General features: G+C 51.9%; 1 protein-coding gene across 4 annotated transcripts in view; it reads left to right on the forward strand.

The window, feature by feature from the left end:
- GALNT18 (polypeptide N-acetylgalactosaminyltransferase 18) overlaps positions 1-16,735 on the forward strand; it is a 354,952-nt gene extending 338,217 nt beyond the window's left edge. For 2 of the 4 annotated variants that reach the window (XM_027979391.2, XM_027979392.2), the window contains one exon: positions 16,312-16,735. In XM_027979391.2, the coding sequence (XP_027835192.1) occupies positions 16,312-16,458 (147 nt within the window). In that variant the 3' untranslated portion in view covers positions 16,459-16,735. Of the gene's footprint in view, positions 1-562; positions 614-10,970; positions 11,189-16,311 lie in introns of all 4 variants that reach the window. The other 2 variants (XR_003591776.2, XM_027979390.2) reach the window with 2 other exon arrangements.
- Positions 16,736-18,175: the final 1,440 nt, after the last annotated feature.

Genomic DNA, 18,175 nt, shown 5'->3' on the forward strand with positions numbered 1-18,175 from the left:
CCTCATCCTGGCTCTGAGGGAGTTTATTATTATTGTTGTCACTGTTGTTGCTTTAGTGGTATTTTATTTAATTTTTAGATATAAAGAAACAGGCTCAGAGGTGGGAGTCCCCTGCCTGAAGTCACATAGCGAGGGGGCAGGGCTGGGATTGAAACTCTGAGTCTCTGACTCCAAAACTCACCCCTTCTGACAAGCGCCAGTAAGCCAGTAACCCAGGTCCAGACAGTGCTGGGTCCCCTGTGATCTGTGAGCCACTCTGCCTTCCTCGTCGTTCTGTGGGAAATGAGGTTTCCTCAAAGGGCAGTGTCTGGGGACCATTTCGTGAAGGGCAGTCTGCACACTGGTGACCAAGAAACATTCTTTTATTAAGTCTCCACCAATCCTGAGGACTGTATTTATCTTCCTGCTCTGCAATGGCCCAGTTATAAAATGATGCCCCAGGAGCAGGGCGCCAGCTGGAGACAGCCCGTGATGACCCAGCTTTGAAGAAAACCCGTGCCTTGGCCCAGAGGCCCCCAGCCCCTAGGGAATCCACTAAATTAGGATCCATTTCCACCCGCAGATAGGAGCATCCACCTCCCAGAGAGTACAGGGAAAGCGCTCATCACAGGAGGTAAGGGGGTTCTTTTACAGCATCAGGGCTGCTGGGGGCTGCACGTGGTAGATGCTCCTGGGGAAGTCAGAAACAGAAAGTCTATACTCGCGGGATGTAGAGGCAGAGGCCCCGACTCCAGACTCCCAGCAAGCTGCTTCCACCCTGGAAGGAGGCTGACGGGCATAGGAAGGAGATGTTCGGTCGGCCTGACCTGGATTCCAGCCCTCACGTCCAGTCACTCTCCCCTGTAGTGGTGGACGGGGACGAGGAGGTCCTGCTACATCAAGTCTGGCACAGGGCACCTCTGACCTGTGGTCTGGGTGTGCAGAACCAGATAGACCTGAGAGAGACCCTCAGTTGGGTCCTAAATGGATGGTGAAGGTCAACTCTCAGTGACAACTTCAACATAAGTCATAGATTCACAGGCTACTTGGAGAGCAGGAGTGAGAGCCCAGACCAGGACTTTGTGACCCCAGAAAAGCAGATGCCGGGGAGCAGCACCGGGAGGCAAATGCCAGCACGTCTAAGGGCAGGTAGGGGATGCAGCTCAGAGTCCAGGCTGGGCCTGCACAGGGCGTGGGGTTCAGTGAAAGGGAATGGTGCCCAGGGACTGGGGCCTCTGGTCCTGCCCCTTCCTATCCACGTGACCTTTGACACGTGCTGCAAATGATAAAGTTCTGTCCCATAGGAAGAATTAGCCAAGGTTCATACAGTGTTCACCCTGTGCCAGACTTCCTGGATGCCGGGCATACACCAGCTCATTCAGTCATCACAGCGACTGTGTGTGATTTGCTGTGGACCATTAGCCCAAGATCACAGATGAGGCACAAAGATGTCAAATAACAGACCCAAGGCGCTCACTGGTTATTATTATTCCTCCTGAACTACTTCAGATTCTCTTTTCTACTTGTAAGAGTGTGAGGGTGTTAGAAGTGGCCCCTAAAGAAGGTCAGGGTCAGGGCTGAGGCTTAGAATGGAGGACACGTCTTCCTCCCCCATCCCTCTCTCCTGGTGGAGCCCACGTGTCCCAGCTGTGGCCTGTTGTGACCCCACCCTGTGCCCAGTGGAAGGCTCTATCATTTTCCTCTGCCAGGTTTCCAGCCCAGAGCGACACAGCACAGGGCTGCATCTCCCCTCTTGCTGTTGTTCAGTTGCTCAGTCATGTCCGATTCTTTGCAACCGCATGGACTGCAGCACTCCAGGCTTCCCTGTCCTTCACCCTCTCGCGGAGCTTGCTCAAACTCATGTCCACTAAATCGGTGATGCCATCAACCATCTCATCCTCTGTCACCCCCGTCTCCTTCTGCCTTCAATTTTTCCCAGAATCAGGACCTTTTCCAAAGAGTCGGCTCTTCCCATCAGGTGGCCAAAGTATTGGAGCATCAGCTTCAACATCAGTCCTTTCAATGAATATCCAGGGTTGATTTCCTTTACAGTTGACTGGTTTGATCTCCTTGCTGTCCAAAGGACTCTCAAGAGTCTTCTCCAGCACCATTTGAAAGTATCAATTCTTCAATGCTCAGCCTTCTTTATAGTCCAAATCTCACATTTGTACATGACTACTAGAAAAACCATAGCTTTGACTATATGGACTTTCTGTCCACCTTTAAATTACAAGGCAGAGGGAGTCCTGAAGATGTGTGGTCAGGGAGGAAGGCTAGCCGTGGACTTGGTGGTGAAGTGGCTATTGTCTCCCAGCTCAGGTTAGATGCAAAATAGACTCGCAGGCTGGAGGCAACAGAGAGAAGTAGGTACATCAGCCCGTGGAGATGAATGGGGCTGACCTGGATGGGTGGGATGGGGACTGTGCCATCTGGAGGGTCTTGTCGGGGCTCACATCAGGCTGCTCTGTGCTGCCTCCAGTCACTCTGCTTCGCCCCTGCTCTCAGTTTCCTCCTGGGAGTTGTATGCCACTATGCAGGAAGCTGGGGGTGGTGGGTTGGGGCAGGGCTGGTGGCTTTTCAGAAGAGATAGTACGTAGCTTGGCTCCTGCAGATGACGTAAGAGTTTGCTCCATAAAGGAGTCGAGAGGGGCCATTCCAGGGAGAAGGAATGGCAGAGGTGCAAGCTGAAGGCACTAAACCCAAGCCGCACGCAGGGAGCTGCAGCCGGTGCATGTGGCGGGGCCCTGGCGGGCATCGTGGGGCACACCTGGGCATGTGTCTGAGGGGCAGATGGGCCTGGACCTGATCCCATGGACGGCGAGGCTTCATATGGAGGATTGGAACGTTAGGTCTGGGTTTTGAAAGCCCGCAGTGGCTGGAATTGTGGAGCTGAATGGCGAGGAGAAATTCTAGAAGGGGGAAAGAGGCAGGTAGGAGAGTTACCGGAGGCTGAGATGCAGTTTGAAAGTTTAGCCATTCCTTCCTCCTTCTCCTTCTCCTCCATGACCCTGGGGTCTTCAGGACCCTGCCTGGCCCCCACGACCTCCTGTCAGGACAGAATCTGAGGCTGCCCCCCAGGAGCCCAGCGTTTGGTGGGGTGGACGAAACAAGCAGGCAGGTGTGGCTGGGGGTCCTAGGATGAGCAGGCACGCTGCTTCAATGCACTGGGAGAGGGAGGAGGAGAGGACCCGGCTTGCCGTGGAATACCATCGAGAAATCAGGGCCTAGCCAGGCACCTGCCCCTCTGGGAACCGTGTGTCACTGGCTATGAATGCCCCTGAACTGAACTGAAGTGAGCTCCCTGGCCTCTTCCAAGTCCTTGCTCCTCCCAGAAGCTCCAGAATCACCAGGGGAATAGAGCTCAGACTGCCTGTGGGGCCTCGGCCTCTCTGTGCCTAGCCTCATGTGGTTTGAATCTGAGCTTGAGCTGCTTTGACATCCCATCCCTGCACACAGACATGTCTAGCTCCTTTCCAGCCCTCGCAGACAGATGGCCTTCCCACCCATGCCCAGATCCAGAGGCCTTGGTGCCCCAGCTGGCCCTCATCTCATCTGCCCTTTTCTGACTTGGGCAGAGAAAGGAATATTCCTCCAAAATCCAGCTCCGTCCTTCACTCATCTCAGCACACACACAGCCTTGAACAGGCAGCCCCACACACTCATGCTTGAAGGGACACCGTGACAAAAGCAGGCCGTGTTAGCATGTGCAGCCCTGAGGACCGGGCAGTTTTTCGTTCCTTATACATAAATCTAATTAGAACTCCCAGGGAACCCTGGCATCACCTCTTTGATCCTTCTACCAAATATTATTTGGAAATAATATTTTTAAATCCCTAATTTGCAAACCCAGAGCAGCCACTCTCACTTGATATTTAAAAATTAATGTTTGTGAAATTTTTGTTTCATGCAAAATGATCAATATTTATCAAGCATCCTAGAATCTGTCCTCAAGCCCTTGCTGTTTAGGAGCTACTGTTGATGAGGCCAGAGGAAGCTGGGAGCCTCTTAAATGATTGAAGTTATGGCTTAGGCTAGTTTTCTTGCAACAGGTTTTAATCTCTGCAAATTACAAAGGGATTCTACCAACTAAAATGTTCTGGTGCAGAAGCTGGGCTGAAAGATTTTACTGGTGCATTTCAAATCTCCTTCTCACTTTCACATTCTGCATTATTTACCCTCCTGAGGGCTGCATTTAAACTTCACAGACATTTAGGCTGAATTAATTCCAAAATAATCTAGTGTGATTCTCCCAGTTTCTCCTACAAAGAAGATAGTATTTGCATATCTCAGTGTTCTATCTCATAGCCTGCTTTTCTGTTTAACAAATAAAATGCCTGTCCTCTAACCCCTGCATGCTCTTCTGAATTTCCAGTGCTTCAGGATGAATCAGAACAGCATCAGATACTGACACTGAGAAACCACATTTGATGAAAACATCTCTCAGCAACGCTGATGTACAGGGCTCTGATGAGCAATTTTCCAATGATGAACATTCTTTCCTTCAGTCATTCATCAAACATTTATTGAGCACAGTGGTTGGGCAGGACGGATGCAGATATGAATCAGACACGGCCTCTGCCCTGGAGGAGTTCTTGGGTGTATAAACACATAACAAAAGTGGATGGCAAGAGCAGAGATGAGGGGGATACAGTGTTCTGGAAGCCCAGGGTGACGGGCTCTGGCTGCACAGCTCAGGCATGGCCTCACATTCGAGACATGTTTGATCTGGATCTTGAAAGTTGCAGGATACTTCCCAGGTGTGGAAAGGAAGAACAGCCCAGGTAGAGGCTCAGCATTGGCAAAGGCAGAAAAAGGCAGGGTATGTCCGGGGAACAGAAATTCATTGTTGGTGTGGGTGGAATTTAGAATTGGGGTATGAGAGAGATGAGACACAGAGTCAGTTTGGAGGCAGGTAATGGTCATTGAAAATTAAGCCCAAGAGGTTTGACTTTACCTTAAAAGCCAAGGGAGGAACTAGGAGTGTTCATGGGCTTCCCTGGTGGCTCAAATGGTAAAGAATCTGCCTGCAGTGCAGGAGACCCGAGTTTGACCCCTGGGTCAGGAGATCCCCTGAAGAAGGGAATGGCTACCCACTCCAGTATTCTTGCCTGGAGAATTCTATGGACAGAGGAGCCTGGCAGGCCCATGGGGTCACAAAGAGTCAAACAAGACTGAGCGACTAACACTTTGACTTCACTTTTCACAGGAGGGGTTCAATAAGCTTTAGACTGACATGATGTGGTCTGAATACCTCTGGCAGCAGAGTACCAGGTGGAATGGAAGACAGAGAAGAAAGTAGAAGGCTGTCCCATCATCCCTGTGAGAAAAGGGATGGATGCGGTTGCCATGGGGGCATGGGACCAGGCAACTGTTGGGGAGAACACTGAGAGTCAGTTCATCAGTCTATCGGAAGTAGTGATGAATTAAATGGAGGTGGTTGTGAGGGGAGATTATGGATTGAGGGCCATCCCAGGCTCTGAGTTTGAAGAGGTCAGTGAGCACCCATCTCTAAACAGCCAACATTTCCCGTGTCAACAAGTGACGAGACTTCATTATCAGAAGTGGTAGTTGTTCCTTCATGATTTTCCTAACTTGTGATTCATCTAGAATTAAAGAATTTCCTAAGCTGACTATGTCCTGGGATTATAGACTCATATACATTAGGTGTAAGACATTAGGGCTTCCCAGGGGCCACCAGGAGTAAAGAACCTGCCTGCCAATGCAGGAGACATAAGAGACACAGGTTAGATCCCCTGGAGAAGGGCATGGCAAACCACCCCAGTATCCTTGCCAGGGGAATCCCATGGACAGAGGAGCCGGGCAGGCTACAGTCCATAGGGTCGCAAACAGTCGGACATGACTGAAGGAACTCAGCACACACACGTGCATAAGACTTTAACCTTCTCAGAATACCCCACATACTGATATCTGGGGGATTCTGGGATTAGGCAATGCAGTGTCAGTGAAAGAGGCATCTAATAAGCACCCCTGGACCAATAGAAGGAGAGAAAGGAAGCAGGTATTAGGTCACTACACCAAAAGTCGATTGCTTTTGTGGCACCAAAGCAATCGACTGCCTCTCAGGGGCAATGAGGTACCCATCCTCCCCACCACCCCCCATCACTATTACTTTGAATGGTTAAGCAAATGCCAAGTCCTCTCTCCAAGATGTTATTGAGGAAATTCATGCCCTAGGAAGGCTGTTATGATGTGTGTCCTTTAAGTTTCAGCTTCCTTAAACTCTATTTGAATACATGGTTGAAGCAAGAATGACCTCAGAAATGGATGATATCCGCCCTCAAATATCGTAAGGGTTTCTGTAGGCAAAGAGAACAGGCTTATCCTAAGTAGCTCTGAGGGAGGACCAGCTGGAGGGGGATACAAGGGCAATTTACAGAGCAGCTTTCTTACAGAGATGTCTGGACATGAAATTGGCCATTCAAGGAAGAGGTGGACTCAGAGAACCACTCAGTAGGCCATCAGTGGTGCCACAACTCTAAGTAGAGTTGGATTGGACGGTTCTCATGGCTTGCCAACTCTGACGTCATTCTATAATTCTAAGCTCCTAATGCCCAGAAAAGGGCTTTTTCTACTTAGACGCCCCAACTGGGCCCACCTTACTAAGAAGCACCATGAACTTAAAATGGGCTGCTATGAGGGTCATCGTTATCCCACTTTATGGAATTGTTTATCTGTTATTTTTCTCCATCACTCTTTCTCCCATCAACTAATAGACTGGAGGGATGGGCTATCTTACACTTTCAGTGTCTTTAGCACCTAACTGAAAGCCTGAAATAGAAGAGATACCCCAGGATGCTGTCAATTAAATGAAAGAATCCTTTCTAAAAATTCACAAATACTAATACAAATATTCTGTGTCCCAGATCTCAAGACAGATTTGTGGGAGACCCAAAGATGAACTCTACCCTCAACAACTCCTTGCATGCACGTATGCATGCTGAAAAAAAAATAACTGTACTATAGTATTTCAAGGACATTTGAACATCGTAGTCCAAGGGCTCAGTTTAGTTGGAAAATCCCTACAAGAACATTTTTAGAGGGTAGTGCATCCAGCTGTGATACACAGCCATACTTGAAGCAGGCTGCTCCAGCTTACTCTTCCTATAGCTTTAGATTTGGGGGAGGAAGGTGGAAATGATCTTTACTACAACAAGTATGCATATTGTATGAAAGGGAGTCGCAATTTGTATGAATATTTGTTAAAACAAGAGGCTCTGATGAGATGTCAGTGTGTTCTGACCATATTTCATGCTGCCCCAGGCTCTGAGATGTGCTGTCATCCCCGTGGGCCATTGGGTTCTTTGATAGAATCACAGGCAAGGCCCATTCAGTGCACAGGGCAGCCTTCCCACTGGTGGGCTGTCCTCCCATCTCAGCCCCCAGTCTTGCCTCATTCTCAGCTCAGAGGCAAGGGCTTTAAAAGGCTTTTTAATGCCTTTTCCAAATGGAGAGCATCAAGGGTAACAGCATAGATGACCGTTAAGGCCAGGAGAGAAAGAATTTCGACAGCCTGCAGAGACTGCCTGGAAGAGAGCTGAGCGCAGAGCCTGGCCGTGGACCACTTGTTCTGATTTGTGGGGTCTAATTTGATAATTTGATGCAAGATCAGTAACTCACTCCAAAAAGAACTTATTTGCAGAGCACATTTCCCAGGGAGCACCACTGATTCTGCCAAAGAATTTCCCAGCACGCAAGGAGGAGGAGTCCTTGACTTTCTCCTGCTCCAATCCCCAGGCGCTGTCGGGAAGTCCAACTTGGAGAACCTTTTGTACTGAGAAGAAAAGACTATAATCGGGTGTTTCTTTGCGGCTCTGGAATAAAGCAGCTTTTCATTTCCATGTCACATGAAGGGGCAAGTGTAGAACCATCCAGTTTTGAAGGACTGACAAAGCTTTATTTAGGCCCTGAATATTTGCTTAGTGATTTTTAGTTTATGGCTGCCAGTACTTTAGATCAGGAGCCAGGACCAGGTGTGAAGGCTCAGTACCTCACTGTTCAGACCTGGGGGGAATTTTACTTATTTTAAATTTTCATTTAGTTGGTTAGTTACTTATTCTTGGCCGTGCTGGGTCTTCACTGCCGCACCAGCTTCTCTCTCGTTGCGTCGGGGGGGGGTTACTCTCTAGTTACGATGTGCAGGCTTCGCATTGCGGTGGTCTCTCTTGTGCAGCACGGGTTCTAGGTTGTGCAGCCTCAGTAGTTGTGGCTTCTGGGCTCTAGAGCTCAAGCTCAGTAATTGTGGCTCAGGGGCTTAGTTGCTCTGAGGTATGTGGGATCTTCCCGGACCGGGGATCAAACCTGTGTCTCCTGCATTGGCAGGTGGATTCTTTACCACTGAGCCACCAGGGAACCTGTGGGTGGGATTTTAAATTTTATGTATCAAACATTCATGTGGTTCTTACTGTGCACCAGGTACTACTGTAACTGCTGTATAAATATCACTTAATCCTCATGACATTGCCATCAGGCGCTTCATATCCCCGTTCTACAGATGAGGAAACTGAGGCACAGAGAGATTATAGTATTTGTCCAGGGTCAAATCAGGATTCTGCCTCCAGGGCCCATGCTTTAAACCTTAATGCCAAGGAGGCTTTGTCTTGTCTCTAGAAAACCCGTGGATTACTGCAGTAGGAGTCTGGGGCTACGGTCTCCCTGACAGGCCAGTTGTAGATGTGTATGAACTGGCTGTATTCCTGCTTCCTCAGCAAACTCCCTCCAGCCATCTTGCTGGATACCCTCCTCCACCTTTCCTTTTGCATTTGACATTGCCATTACCCCATTTTCAGTCCAACAGACCTCAGAGTAAATCCGAAGCAGAATCTCACTCAGGGACACGTGCGTCTCCTTTAAGAATAACAAACACCGAAGCACTTTTTAAATAAACCGAGTGTTGAATATTCATAGTACAGAAAGACTACTTTCCTCTACAAAAAAGACTTAATCTCAGGATTTCTTTAACTAGCACTAACATCCCACCCATGCTTTGAATTATTTGATTGTTAATTGGTAACGACTTAACCTGGAAACTCCCACATCCACTGTGCTTACAGCCAAAGACCCACTGGGCCACTTGCCCGTGGAAAACTAATTAGAACAAAGAGTGGAAACAGAGCTCTGAAAGAAGCAGTCTCGGGAATACAGGATTCAATCTTCGTGCAGCCTCCTTGGAAACACCTTGATTGCAAGCGCGAGAGCTTCCTGAGTGCAGCGCAGCTGCTCCAGGTGCTCCAGCTCAGGGCGATAACCAAGCCTCATCCTTTCCCCAGAGAGGATCACGGTTTGCTTGTGGTCCCCAAAGTATGGTCCCTGGACCAGCAGCACCGGCAGCTGTGAAAAGCACTGCTGCTGCTGCCAAGTCGCTTCAGTCGTGTCCAACTCTGTGCAACCCCATAGACGGCAGCCCACCAGGCTCCCCCATCCCTGGGATTCTCCAGGCAGGAACACTGGAGTGGGTTGCCATTTCCTTCTCCAATGCATGAAAGTGAAAAGTGAAAGTGAAGTCGCTCAGTCGTATCCGACTCTTAGCGACCTCATGGACTACAGCCCACCAGGCTCCTCCATCCATGGGATTTTCCAGGTGAGAGTGCTGGAGTGGGGCACAGGCAGCTTAAAAAGGCGCTTCCTTCCTCCTTCCCCACCCCCCAACCACCCCACTCCCCCATCCCCGACCCCCCCACCCCACCCCCGCCCGTGCTCTACACTCCACGCAGCAGCGGGAGGGACCTGGTCAGCACGTCAGCTCCACCCTGCAGTGGCCAGCCCTGTCACAGGATGAACAGCCAAAGTCCACTCACATTAGCTCTTGGGCCTCATTTAGCTCTTGAACCTCATTTAGCTCTTGGGCCTCATTTTCTTCCCCAGCCCCATGCTGTTTACTGCGCACACTAGGCCTGTGTGGGTCAGAAGGTGGGGCCCAGTGATCGAGGGTGTCACAAAGCCCTCCAGGGGCTGTCTAATCCATTTGCCCTGACCACATCCCCAGGAAGAACTGGGCAGGTTAGTCACCTGCCAGAGACATACCTGGGCAAACAGGCAGAGAGGAGGTGCGTGGCTGTGAAATCCAGAGTCAGCTCTTCAGCACCTCAGCCCAAGGAGCTTATGGACCATAGTGCCACGTGCCCCGCCAGGCCCATAGTCAGCGCTCCATGTGTCTGTACCCCCACGGTCGTCTGGTACCTTATATAAACAAGAAGACTGAAGCCCAGGATGGCTCAGCCGCTTACCAGGGTTACAGGCAGGGAGAGCTGGGAGCAGAGTCCCATGTTCTTACTTCCACTCGTCCCAACTCTGATGCCCATTCTAGTCTCTACGCCAGAGAGGCTTGGAAGAAGAAGGAGCTAGGCTGGGGGCTGGGAACCCAGCTCTAGGAATTATTATTAGCCTTCTTAATTCCATACATTCAGTTTTCCTTTTTTTTTCTTTAATGCTGTTTCCATACTTAACTTGGTTTCCGTTCCAATTAAGCTCTCTGTGTGCTGCGGCCTCTCTCCTGCCAGGTTTAATTGCCCTTATTTAAATTCTTTAATTAAAAGTATTGTGTGTTTCCAGATCCTGTAGTTGTAAGTATTACAAATAATTTAGATGACTGGACTGGTAAACCAGGCAACTTCGCTCTGCCCTGAGGGCGGGGCTGGCAGGGGCTCTCTGGTGGGGTTGAGAACCTGCTAACAGGTGGTCCTGGTTCCTTCCTCCCCGCTCCCCCACCGCCGTGCTCTACATGCCACACAGCAGCCCGAGGGACCCAGTTAGCATGTCAGTCCCACGCAGTGGCCAGTCGTGTCACCGGATGAAGAGCCAGAGTCCCTTCACACAGCCTGCCCCTCTCTCGGCTCCTGGGTGTCCTCTCCTCCCCCGACCCCATGCTGTTCCCTGCACACACCAGGCCTCTGTGGGTGCAGGAGCTTCATCCTGGGTCACAAGGCTCTCCGATGCACTTAGACTCCTTTTTTCCTCCCTCACGCCTTGCCCAGCTCGCACCTTCTCAGGATCACCCCCAAGCATCTCCTGCGGCTGCAGCCTGCCTCCTGCTCACGGCAGTTCCCGAATCCTCCCAACCTGCTGGACTTAGTCTATCCTGCTAGTATAAAAAGAAGACCAGTGACTGGGAAACTTGAACAACAAACATTTATTACTCACCATTCTGGAGGCTGGAAAGTTCAGGATCAAGGTGCCAGCAGATTGGTGTCTGGTGAGAACCCTCTTCCTGGTTTTCACACGGCCACCTTTTCACTATGTCCTCACGTGGCCCGGAGAAAGAGACCATCTCTCCTGCGTCTCTTCTTACAAGGACACTAATTCCATCAGGAGGGCTCTACCCCGGGACCTAATTCCCTCCCAAAGGCCCTACCTTGCATCATGCTGGGGATCAGGGCTTCAACACTTGAATTTATAGGGGACACATTCAATCCACAGCACTGTTCTCCATTTTTGTGCATAATCTTAGCACCTTTAACACAGTAAAGAGTCTACTCTTCTCTCTTCCCCCTAGAACACAGTCTCCACAAAGAGAAAGTTCTCCTGTTTAGTCACTGGTATGTGTCAGTGGGGAGAAGGCAATGGCACCCCACTCCAGTTCTCTTGCCTGAAAACTCCCATGGACGGAGGAGCCTGGTAGGCTGTCATCTATGGGGTTGCACAGAGTTGGACACGACTGAAGTGACTTAGCGGCAGCAGCAGCACGTGTCAGTGGCCAGTAGCTATTCCCAGAATGTGATAAGTGAAAGTGAAGTCGCTCAGTGATGTCCGACTCTTTGCAACCCGTGGACTGTAGCCTACCAAGCTCCTCCGTCCATGGGATTCTCCAGGCAAGAATACTGGAGTGAGGCACTCATTAAATACTGGATGGATGGATAGAGTGATGAATCACGTCTTTGCAGAGAACTCTCAAAAGAATGAGATCAACCTGACTCCAGAGCCCCTAGGGCTCAACGGGTGGCCGTCCTCCACCACAAGCTGTGACGCACCAGCAGCTCTCAGTCTAGTTCACCAACAGGCCTGGGCGGGGATGAATGGAGGGGGGGTCCAGCCACTCGGCCTGGTGGGGAGCAGTGAAGGCGGCAGACTCCCAGCCTGACTCTGCCACTGACTGACCATGTGGCCCAACTCTCTGAGCCTCAGTCTCCAATTCTACAAAATGGGGATAATTCTTACCTCCACTGCTCAGCGTTATTGTGAGGAACACTTGAAACAGTGTGTGAAGCACTTAACGCAGTGCCGGGGACATGGGGAATGAGCCCTGACCGTCACTACTTCTATCTCAGGGCAGAGCCTGAAGGTAGAGGTAAGGATAGCAGCTCCACCAGGCTGCCCCCAAAGGTGCTGAGCTCACTGTGAAGGGACCGAATAAAGAAAAGGAGTCTCCGCAATTGTGGCAAATCGAACTTGCCCAGGAATGGGGTGAGATTCCAGGGTTTGCTCAATGACAGAGCTTGAGGTCCGGGAAGGAAGACAGGAGGGAGACTAGCCGGTGACCAGCACAGCTGCACATCAGACAGTGGGCTGGCTCCTCTCTCCATAACCCGCATGTGTCCCAAGACGTATATCAGGCCTCCAAGGTGGCCTTGCTGCTCTGTTCTAGAAGATTCTCCTTCAAAGCCTCTGGGGAGAGAGCTCTCCTGGCCTCATTCTCCACTGTCGGGTCCAGATGCCTTCTCTGAGGTTGTGTCTCCTTCACAGCCCTGCTCTTGGCCTGACTCCATTTCTCCCACAGCCTTCCCGGAGGCCATACAGGCTGTTTCTGCCTCAGGGTCACCATGCTTCCTGTGTCTTGGGTGCTGAGAGTGTGTCTGGGTCAGGGTAGGGCCTGGGAAATGCCATATTTGAGTCTCTGAAGGAACACTCTGCTTCTCAAAGACCTCTGCCCCACCTCCCTCTCTGGGCCTTGGCATGGTGCCCCTGAGGAAGGCTTAGAATGTGCCCGAGTAGCTGGCAGGAAAGGAGAGGGCTATGGACGCCTCTGTTTTGGACAAGTCTCTCCAGCTTTCAGTGGTCTGGGCTTGGTGACGGTTGGCAAGGCCTGTCCTGGCCTTGAGGACAACCTGAACTGTCAGAATCCTCGTCTATCCTTCTTTTCTGCCTGTTGTGCTCTTTTTCTGGAGCCCCAATCCTGACACCGTGAATAGCTTCATACCCATCTGTTGTGTTATAGCTGCTAAAGGGGTTGCCCATCGAGCCTTCTGCTCATTCTTCAGTCATCAGGACCAAAGTTACCATCTGGCCCTGGAGAGAAAGGAAGCAGAAGGGCAGAGCAGCTTGCCCCAGGCAGAAGCATCTTTGTCCAGGCCTCTCCTCTGTCTCACCACCCGAATCACCAGCAGACCTTGTGATTAGAGAGCTGGGCTGGTTTCATCCCCATCCTGCCTGAGCTCTCCTCCAGCCTCATAGAATAAGACATCCCACCAGGCTGCTGGGGATACAGGAGGATCGGGGGGGCTGGCCCTAGGCCCACAAAGCACTAGACCCAGCCTGGGTGTGGGCAGCAGAGCGCTCAGGCCTCGGAAACCCGAGCCTGGTGGAGTGACTGGCTGGCCTCGCTTAGAGCAGGTGTCACAAGGGACTCCTCTGGATTCAGAAGCCAAGATTTTGGGGGACAGGGAGAGGACCCGAGGTGGAGCACAGCTTCTGGAGATACGGCTTGAGGCTGGCCAACAGAGTCACCCAGGCAGGGCTCGGGAGCGTGGTGTGGCCACCAAAGTGCAGATTCCTTGGCTATGTCCAAGGAGCCTCTTGTCCAGTGGAGACGAGGTGGGGACCCTCTGCTCCGTGGTCAGTTCTGAGAGATACACACTACTGGAGTTTGTCCACGGGAGGGCAACCAGGGTGGGAAAATGAAACCGGATTATCTCGCAAGGAACTGGAAATGTTTCACCTGGTAGAGAATGGAACTAGGGGGGACTGTGGGCCCCATCTTCTCCTACGGTAAAGGAGAAGGTGGAGAAGAAGGAGCCCACCCACCTCCGGAAACCTCAGGGCACAGGCTGGGGCCCCTTGCTGATTGCCCCCAAGACAACAATTTTCCTTCAGTGGAGAATTCTCCCAAGACGGAGCGGCCCAGGGAAGAGTGCAGCCAGGAGGGTTCCGTCAGCTTGCAGGTGAGAGTGAGAGGGCCAGCCTTCCACATCTCTTCCAACACAGGGACCCAGGGGCCTTTCCGAGCCCTGGCCCAGTGGCCCATCGTCCCCCGGCCCCTCAGAGCCCGAGCCTGAGGGCTTCTCTCTGGCTGCACCTCTGGGCCCCAGGCGAGCTGCTCTTGTTGTGCTCTCCCTCCACTCTTAGGGTCAGTGAGTCCCTACGCTCCTCGGGGGAGGTGCTGGGGTCGGGGCACACGGGGAGACACTGCTTTGCTCCCTTGAATGCTTCTAAGGAGGTTTGCAGTCCCCGGGCCACACACGGGAAATGGGGAGCCCCTCCCAGACACACACATAAAACACACTCCTTACCCTCCTCTGCCACCCTGGCTCCTTCACCTGCTGTTCAAAATCCCTCTGAGAGAGCTGGATTTTTGTTTTAATTTTTTTAGCTGAAGAATAACATATACGCAGATAGAACCATCCAAACATACATACCAAGGTAAGTATTCAACTCAATAATTTAAAACAAAGCCAACATTTAGGTAGCCGCCAGCCAGGTCAGGAAATAGCACACTCCCCACTCCCAAGAAGCATCCTTTGGTCTACTGTCAATCATTTTCCCCCTCCGCCCTCCCCAAGATACCCAGCCCTGACTCTGAGTCTGGGGTCTTATTTTGCCTGTTTGGGAAGTATGTATAAGTCTAATTGTGTATGTGTTCTTTGTCTGGCTTCTTTTGCTAGCATTGTATTTGTAGGATTTGTCCTTGATGGATGGAGCTTGGGTTTGGTCATTTTTAAGGCTGAGTACAAGTTATGTGAATAACCACAAGTTATTTATCCATTGTACTATTGATGGACATTTAGGTGGTGTCCAGGTTGGAGCTTTTATAAACCATGCTTCAGAACCGGTGCAGACAGTTCTTCTAGATACCTGCCTGGGCATGGGATTGGTGGGTCTCAGGGCTGTGTACACTCAGCTGCAGGGGATGCTGCTCATTTCCCAAGTGGTTGGAAGAACTGAGTCTCAGTGTTCTCTTGAGGTGTCAGTGGTCGCCATGGGGACAATAGTGGCCAAGGGGCTGGCTTCCTTACAGAAGATGAGTGTGTCCCCCTCTATCACAGGGTGCTGTTCGCTGGGATGGGCATGGGGGCAGCTGGGGGTGCATACAGAGTCCTGCTTGTGGAAGGGGAGTCAGTTAGGAGACTGGTGCAGTTGTCCAGGTGACATCTGCCTAAACCAGGGCAGATGTGATGGCATGGGGATAAGGGGATAGTCACAGGGTATCAGGAGGAATTGGTAGGACTTGGTGCCTAATCAGTACTGGGGAGAAGCAGAGGTGTCAGTGGAAATGCTTGCTTATTGCTGAGATGGGAAGCACAGGAGGAGTAGATTCTGGGGAAAAGTGAGTTTCCATATACTCCAGGACCATGAAGCTCCAGGAGGCCAACTTGTAAGAGCCTGACTGCTTGGGAGGCCAAAGTCAGGCTGAGCACATCTTTGATGAAACTCAGAGATACTCCGAGAGTCTGGACCTTCACCCAGGTGCCAGCCAGCAGCCTCAGAGTGTCCAAGGCCTGCAAGGATCTCACTAAAAGCAAAAATTGGAGGTTTCTTTTTTGCTGCCTTAAGAAGCAGAACCTCCCTTCCTTCAAGGGCTTTGAGCATAAACTGAGTCTGCGTGGCTACAGAACCTTCTGGGACATCAGCAGCATGGAGGGAAGCCACGCATACCCAGGGCTGACCAAGACAGGATCCAGGGGTGTGGGTTTGGTTGAGGCCAGCACTGATGACTCCAGAGGTTCAGTTGGGAGCAAGGACCCTAAATGCAGGAGGTCCTGGGCCTCCGGTGATGCTCACATTCAGGCCAATCCTGGGGCGGTCCCAAGGAACTCGGATTTACAGAATAAATAGGGAGCAGGGCCAGCCCCCATGGCAGGTGCAGTAGAAGCAAACCAGCATGCCACACGCAGCTAATAGATGGAAGCTGGGCTGGGGCATTTCTGTCCTCTTTCCTAACAAAAGACTAGGGCCCTGTGAAGAAAACAAAGGCACAGGGTTCCATCTCGGGGAGGAAGCCAGCACCTGGAGATGAGGAGCCTCAGGCTCTGTGGCCATGCTGACCCCAGACCCCCTGCAGCCTCCCAGGATCCCACGCATCTGCACCCACAAGTAATCCCCACCAGCCACTGGGCCTATGGCTCCCCCACACCCTCTGACCCCACTCTCCACCCTGGCTCCTAGGGAGGCCCCATTCAGAACCGCAAGTCCAAGCGCTGTCTGGAGCTGCAGGAGAACAATGAAGCGGAGTTCGGCTTCCAGCTGGTGCTGCAGAGGTGTTCGGGCCAGCACTGGAGCATCACCAACGTCCTGAGGAGCCTGGCATCCTGACCCCGCCGGGAGCTGCCCCCACGCCCCGCCCCTTTGCTACTGTGTAGCACCCGCTGCAATGCTGCCTGCTGTCCGTGTGGGGGTGTTTGGAGTCTGGGGAACCAGGTTGGTGGGCCCCCAAAAGAGCTTTGTATTTCCTATTCAGTTTTCATGGAGTTTATAGAAAGATGCCGAACGGTGGGTGAAGGTATAATATCATAAACTATTTTGCAACTGTAAATAGGGGACACGTGGAAAATATTTATAACTGACAATAAAATACCATTGATTAAGAAAAGGGGTGTTGCAGTCATTTGGTGGAGATTCAGGCCTGGCTCCTCTGAACATGGAGCCCAAGATGTGGCTGTGTGTGCCTTCCCTGCTCCCATGCCAGAGAAACGAGGCTTTAAGGCCGTGCAGACAGTGGGAGCTTGTTGTGCAAGCCGCCAGCTTTCTCTGTGGGGCCCAGGGAGACGAGACGGGCACCTCGACCTCAGGGTCACCTCCAGAGAGAGGGTTCCCTCTGCCTCCACAAGACGCCTTAGTGCTTCATCCTGAGAAACAGGAAGACTCGTCAGCCACTGGGCTTTGGGCCACACTGCTCTCCGGAAGCCACCGCCTTCACCTCCCAAAGCTGTCCACGGCTTAGGCCCTCAGCAGTGAGACTTGTGTCAGCAACTGCCACGTCCAGCTGCTGAGACCATTAACTCCTTCCATGAATCATGGTGCATTAGTTTCCAGGGGCAACAACGTGCCACATACTGGGTGGCTTAAACAGCTGTCGTCACACGGTTCTGAAGGCTAGGAGTTTGAAGTCGGGGTGTCAGCTGGGCTGGCTCCTTCTGAGAGCTGTGAGGAGAATCGGGTCCAGGCCTCTCCCCGAGCATCTAGAAGCCTCAGGGGTTCCTTGGCTTGTAGGTGGCCGGCTTCCCCCTGCGTTTCCTCCCTAACCGTGTCATCACCCCCACCCCTTCTGTGCTCGCCCTGATCACCTCTTGAGTGCCAGTCTCTAGCCCTGTTGCTGGGAGAAGCAGCTCACAGCCAGTCCCTCTGCACAAGGGCCCCCACCCATGACACAGTTCAGTTCAGTCGCTCAGTTGTGTCCGACTCTTTGCGACCCCATGAATCGCAGCACGCCAGGCCTCCCTGTCCATCACCAACTCCCGGAGTTCACTCAGACTCACGTCCATCGAGTCCGTGATGCCATCCAGCCATCTCATCCTCTGTCATCCCCTTCTCCTCCTGCCCCCAATCCCTCCCAGCAGTAATGCTCAAATCCCTGCCTGTGCCCGGACCTCTCCTCTGCACCCCAGGTCCAGTCTCTGCTGCTGACGGGCCCCAGGCAGCTGGGTGGCTGTCCCTTGGACAGTGCTCATCTGACATGCAGAAAACAGACCTGTCACTCATCCTTCCAGGCCCACCCAGGTGACCAGCACCACCCTCCTCCAGGTGCTCACACCAGAGTCCTCTGCCTCTAACCTCCCTGCTCCTCACTCCCATATCTTGTCAGTCCATCGTGGCAGCGATGCCTCTTCAACAGCCCCCAAATCTCCTCCTGGGCCCCCTCATCACACACGAGGGCCTGCCTCCCCGTCTCCAGCCTTCCTCCATTTCCATCTCCCCTCCCCTCCACACTAGTTTTCAAGGACTCTTTCTGAAATGCAAACAGGATGAGATTTTTTTCCTGGCCTTCAGTGGGTCTCACCAAAGATGGTAAACACCTCGCTAAGATACCAGA

The sequence above is a fragment of the Ovis aries genome, chromosome 15 (assembly GCF_016772045.2).
Source record: "Ovis aries strain OAR_USU_Benz2616 breed Rambouillet chromosome 15, ARS-UI_Ramb_v3.0, whole genome shotgun sequence".
In the NCBI taxonomy this organism is placed as follows: domain Eukaryota; kingdom Metazoa; phylum Chordata; class Mammalia; order Artiodactyla; family Bovidae; genus Ovis; species Ovis aries.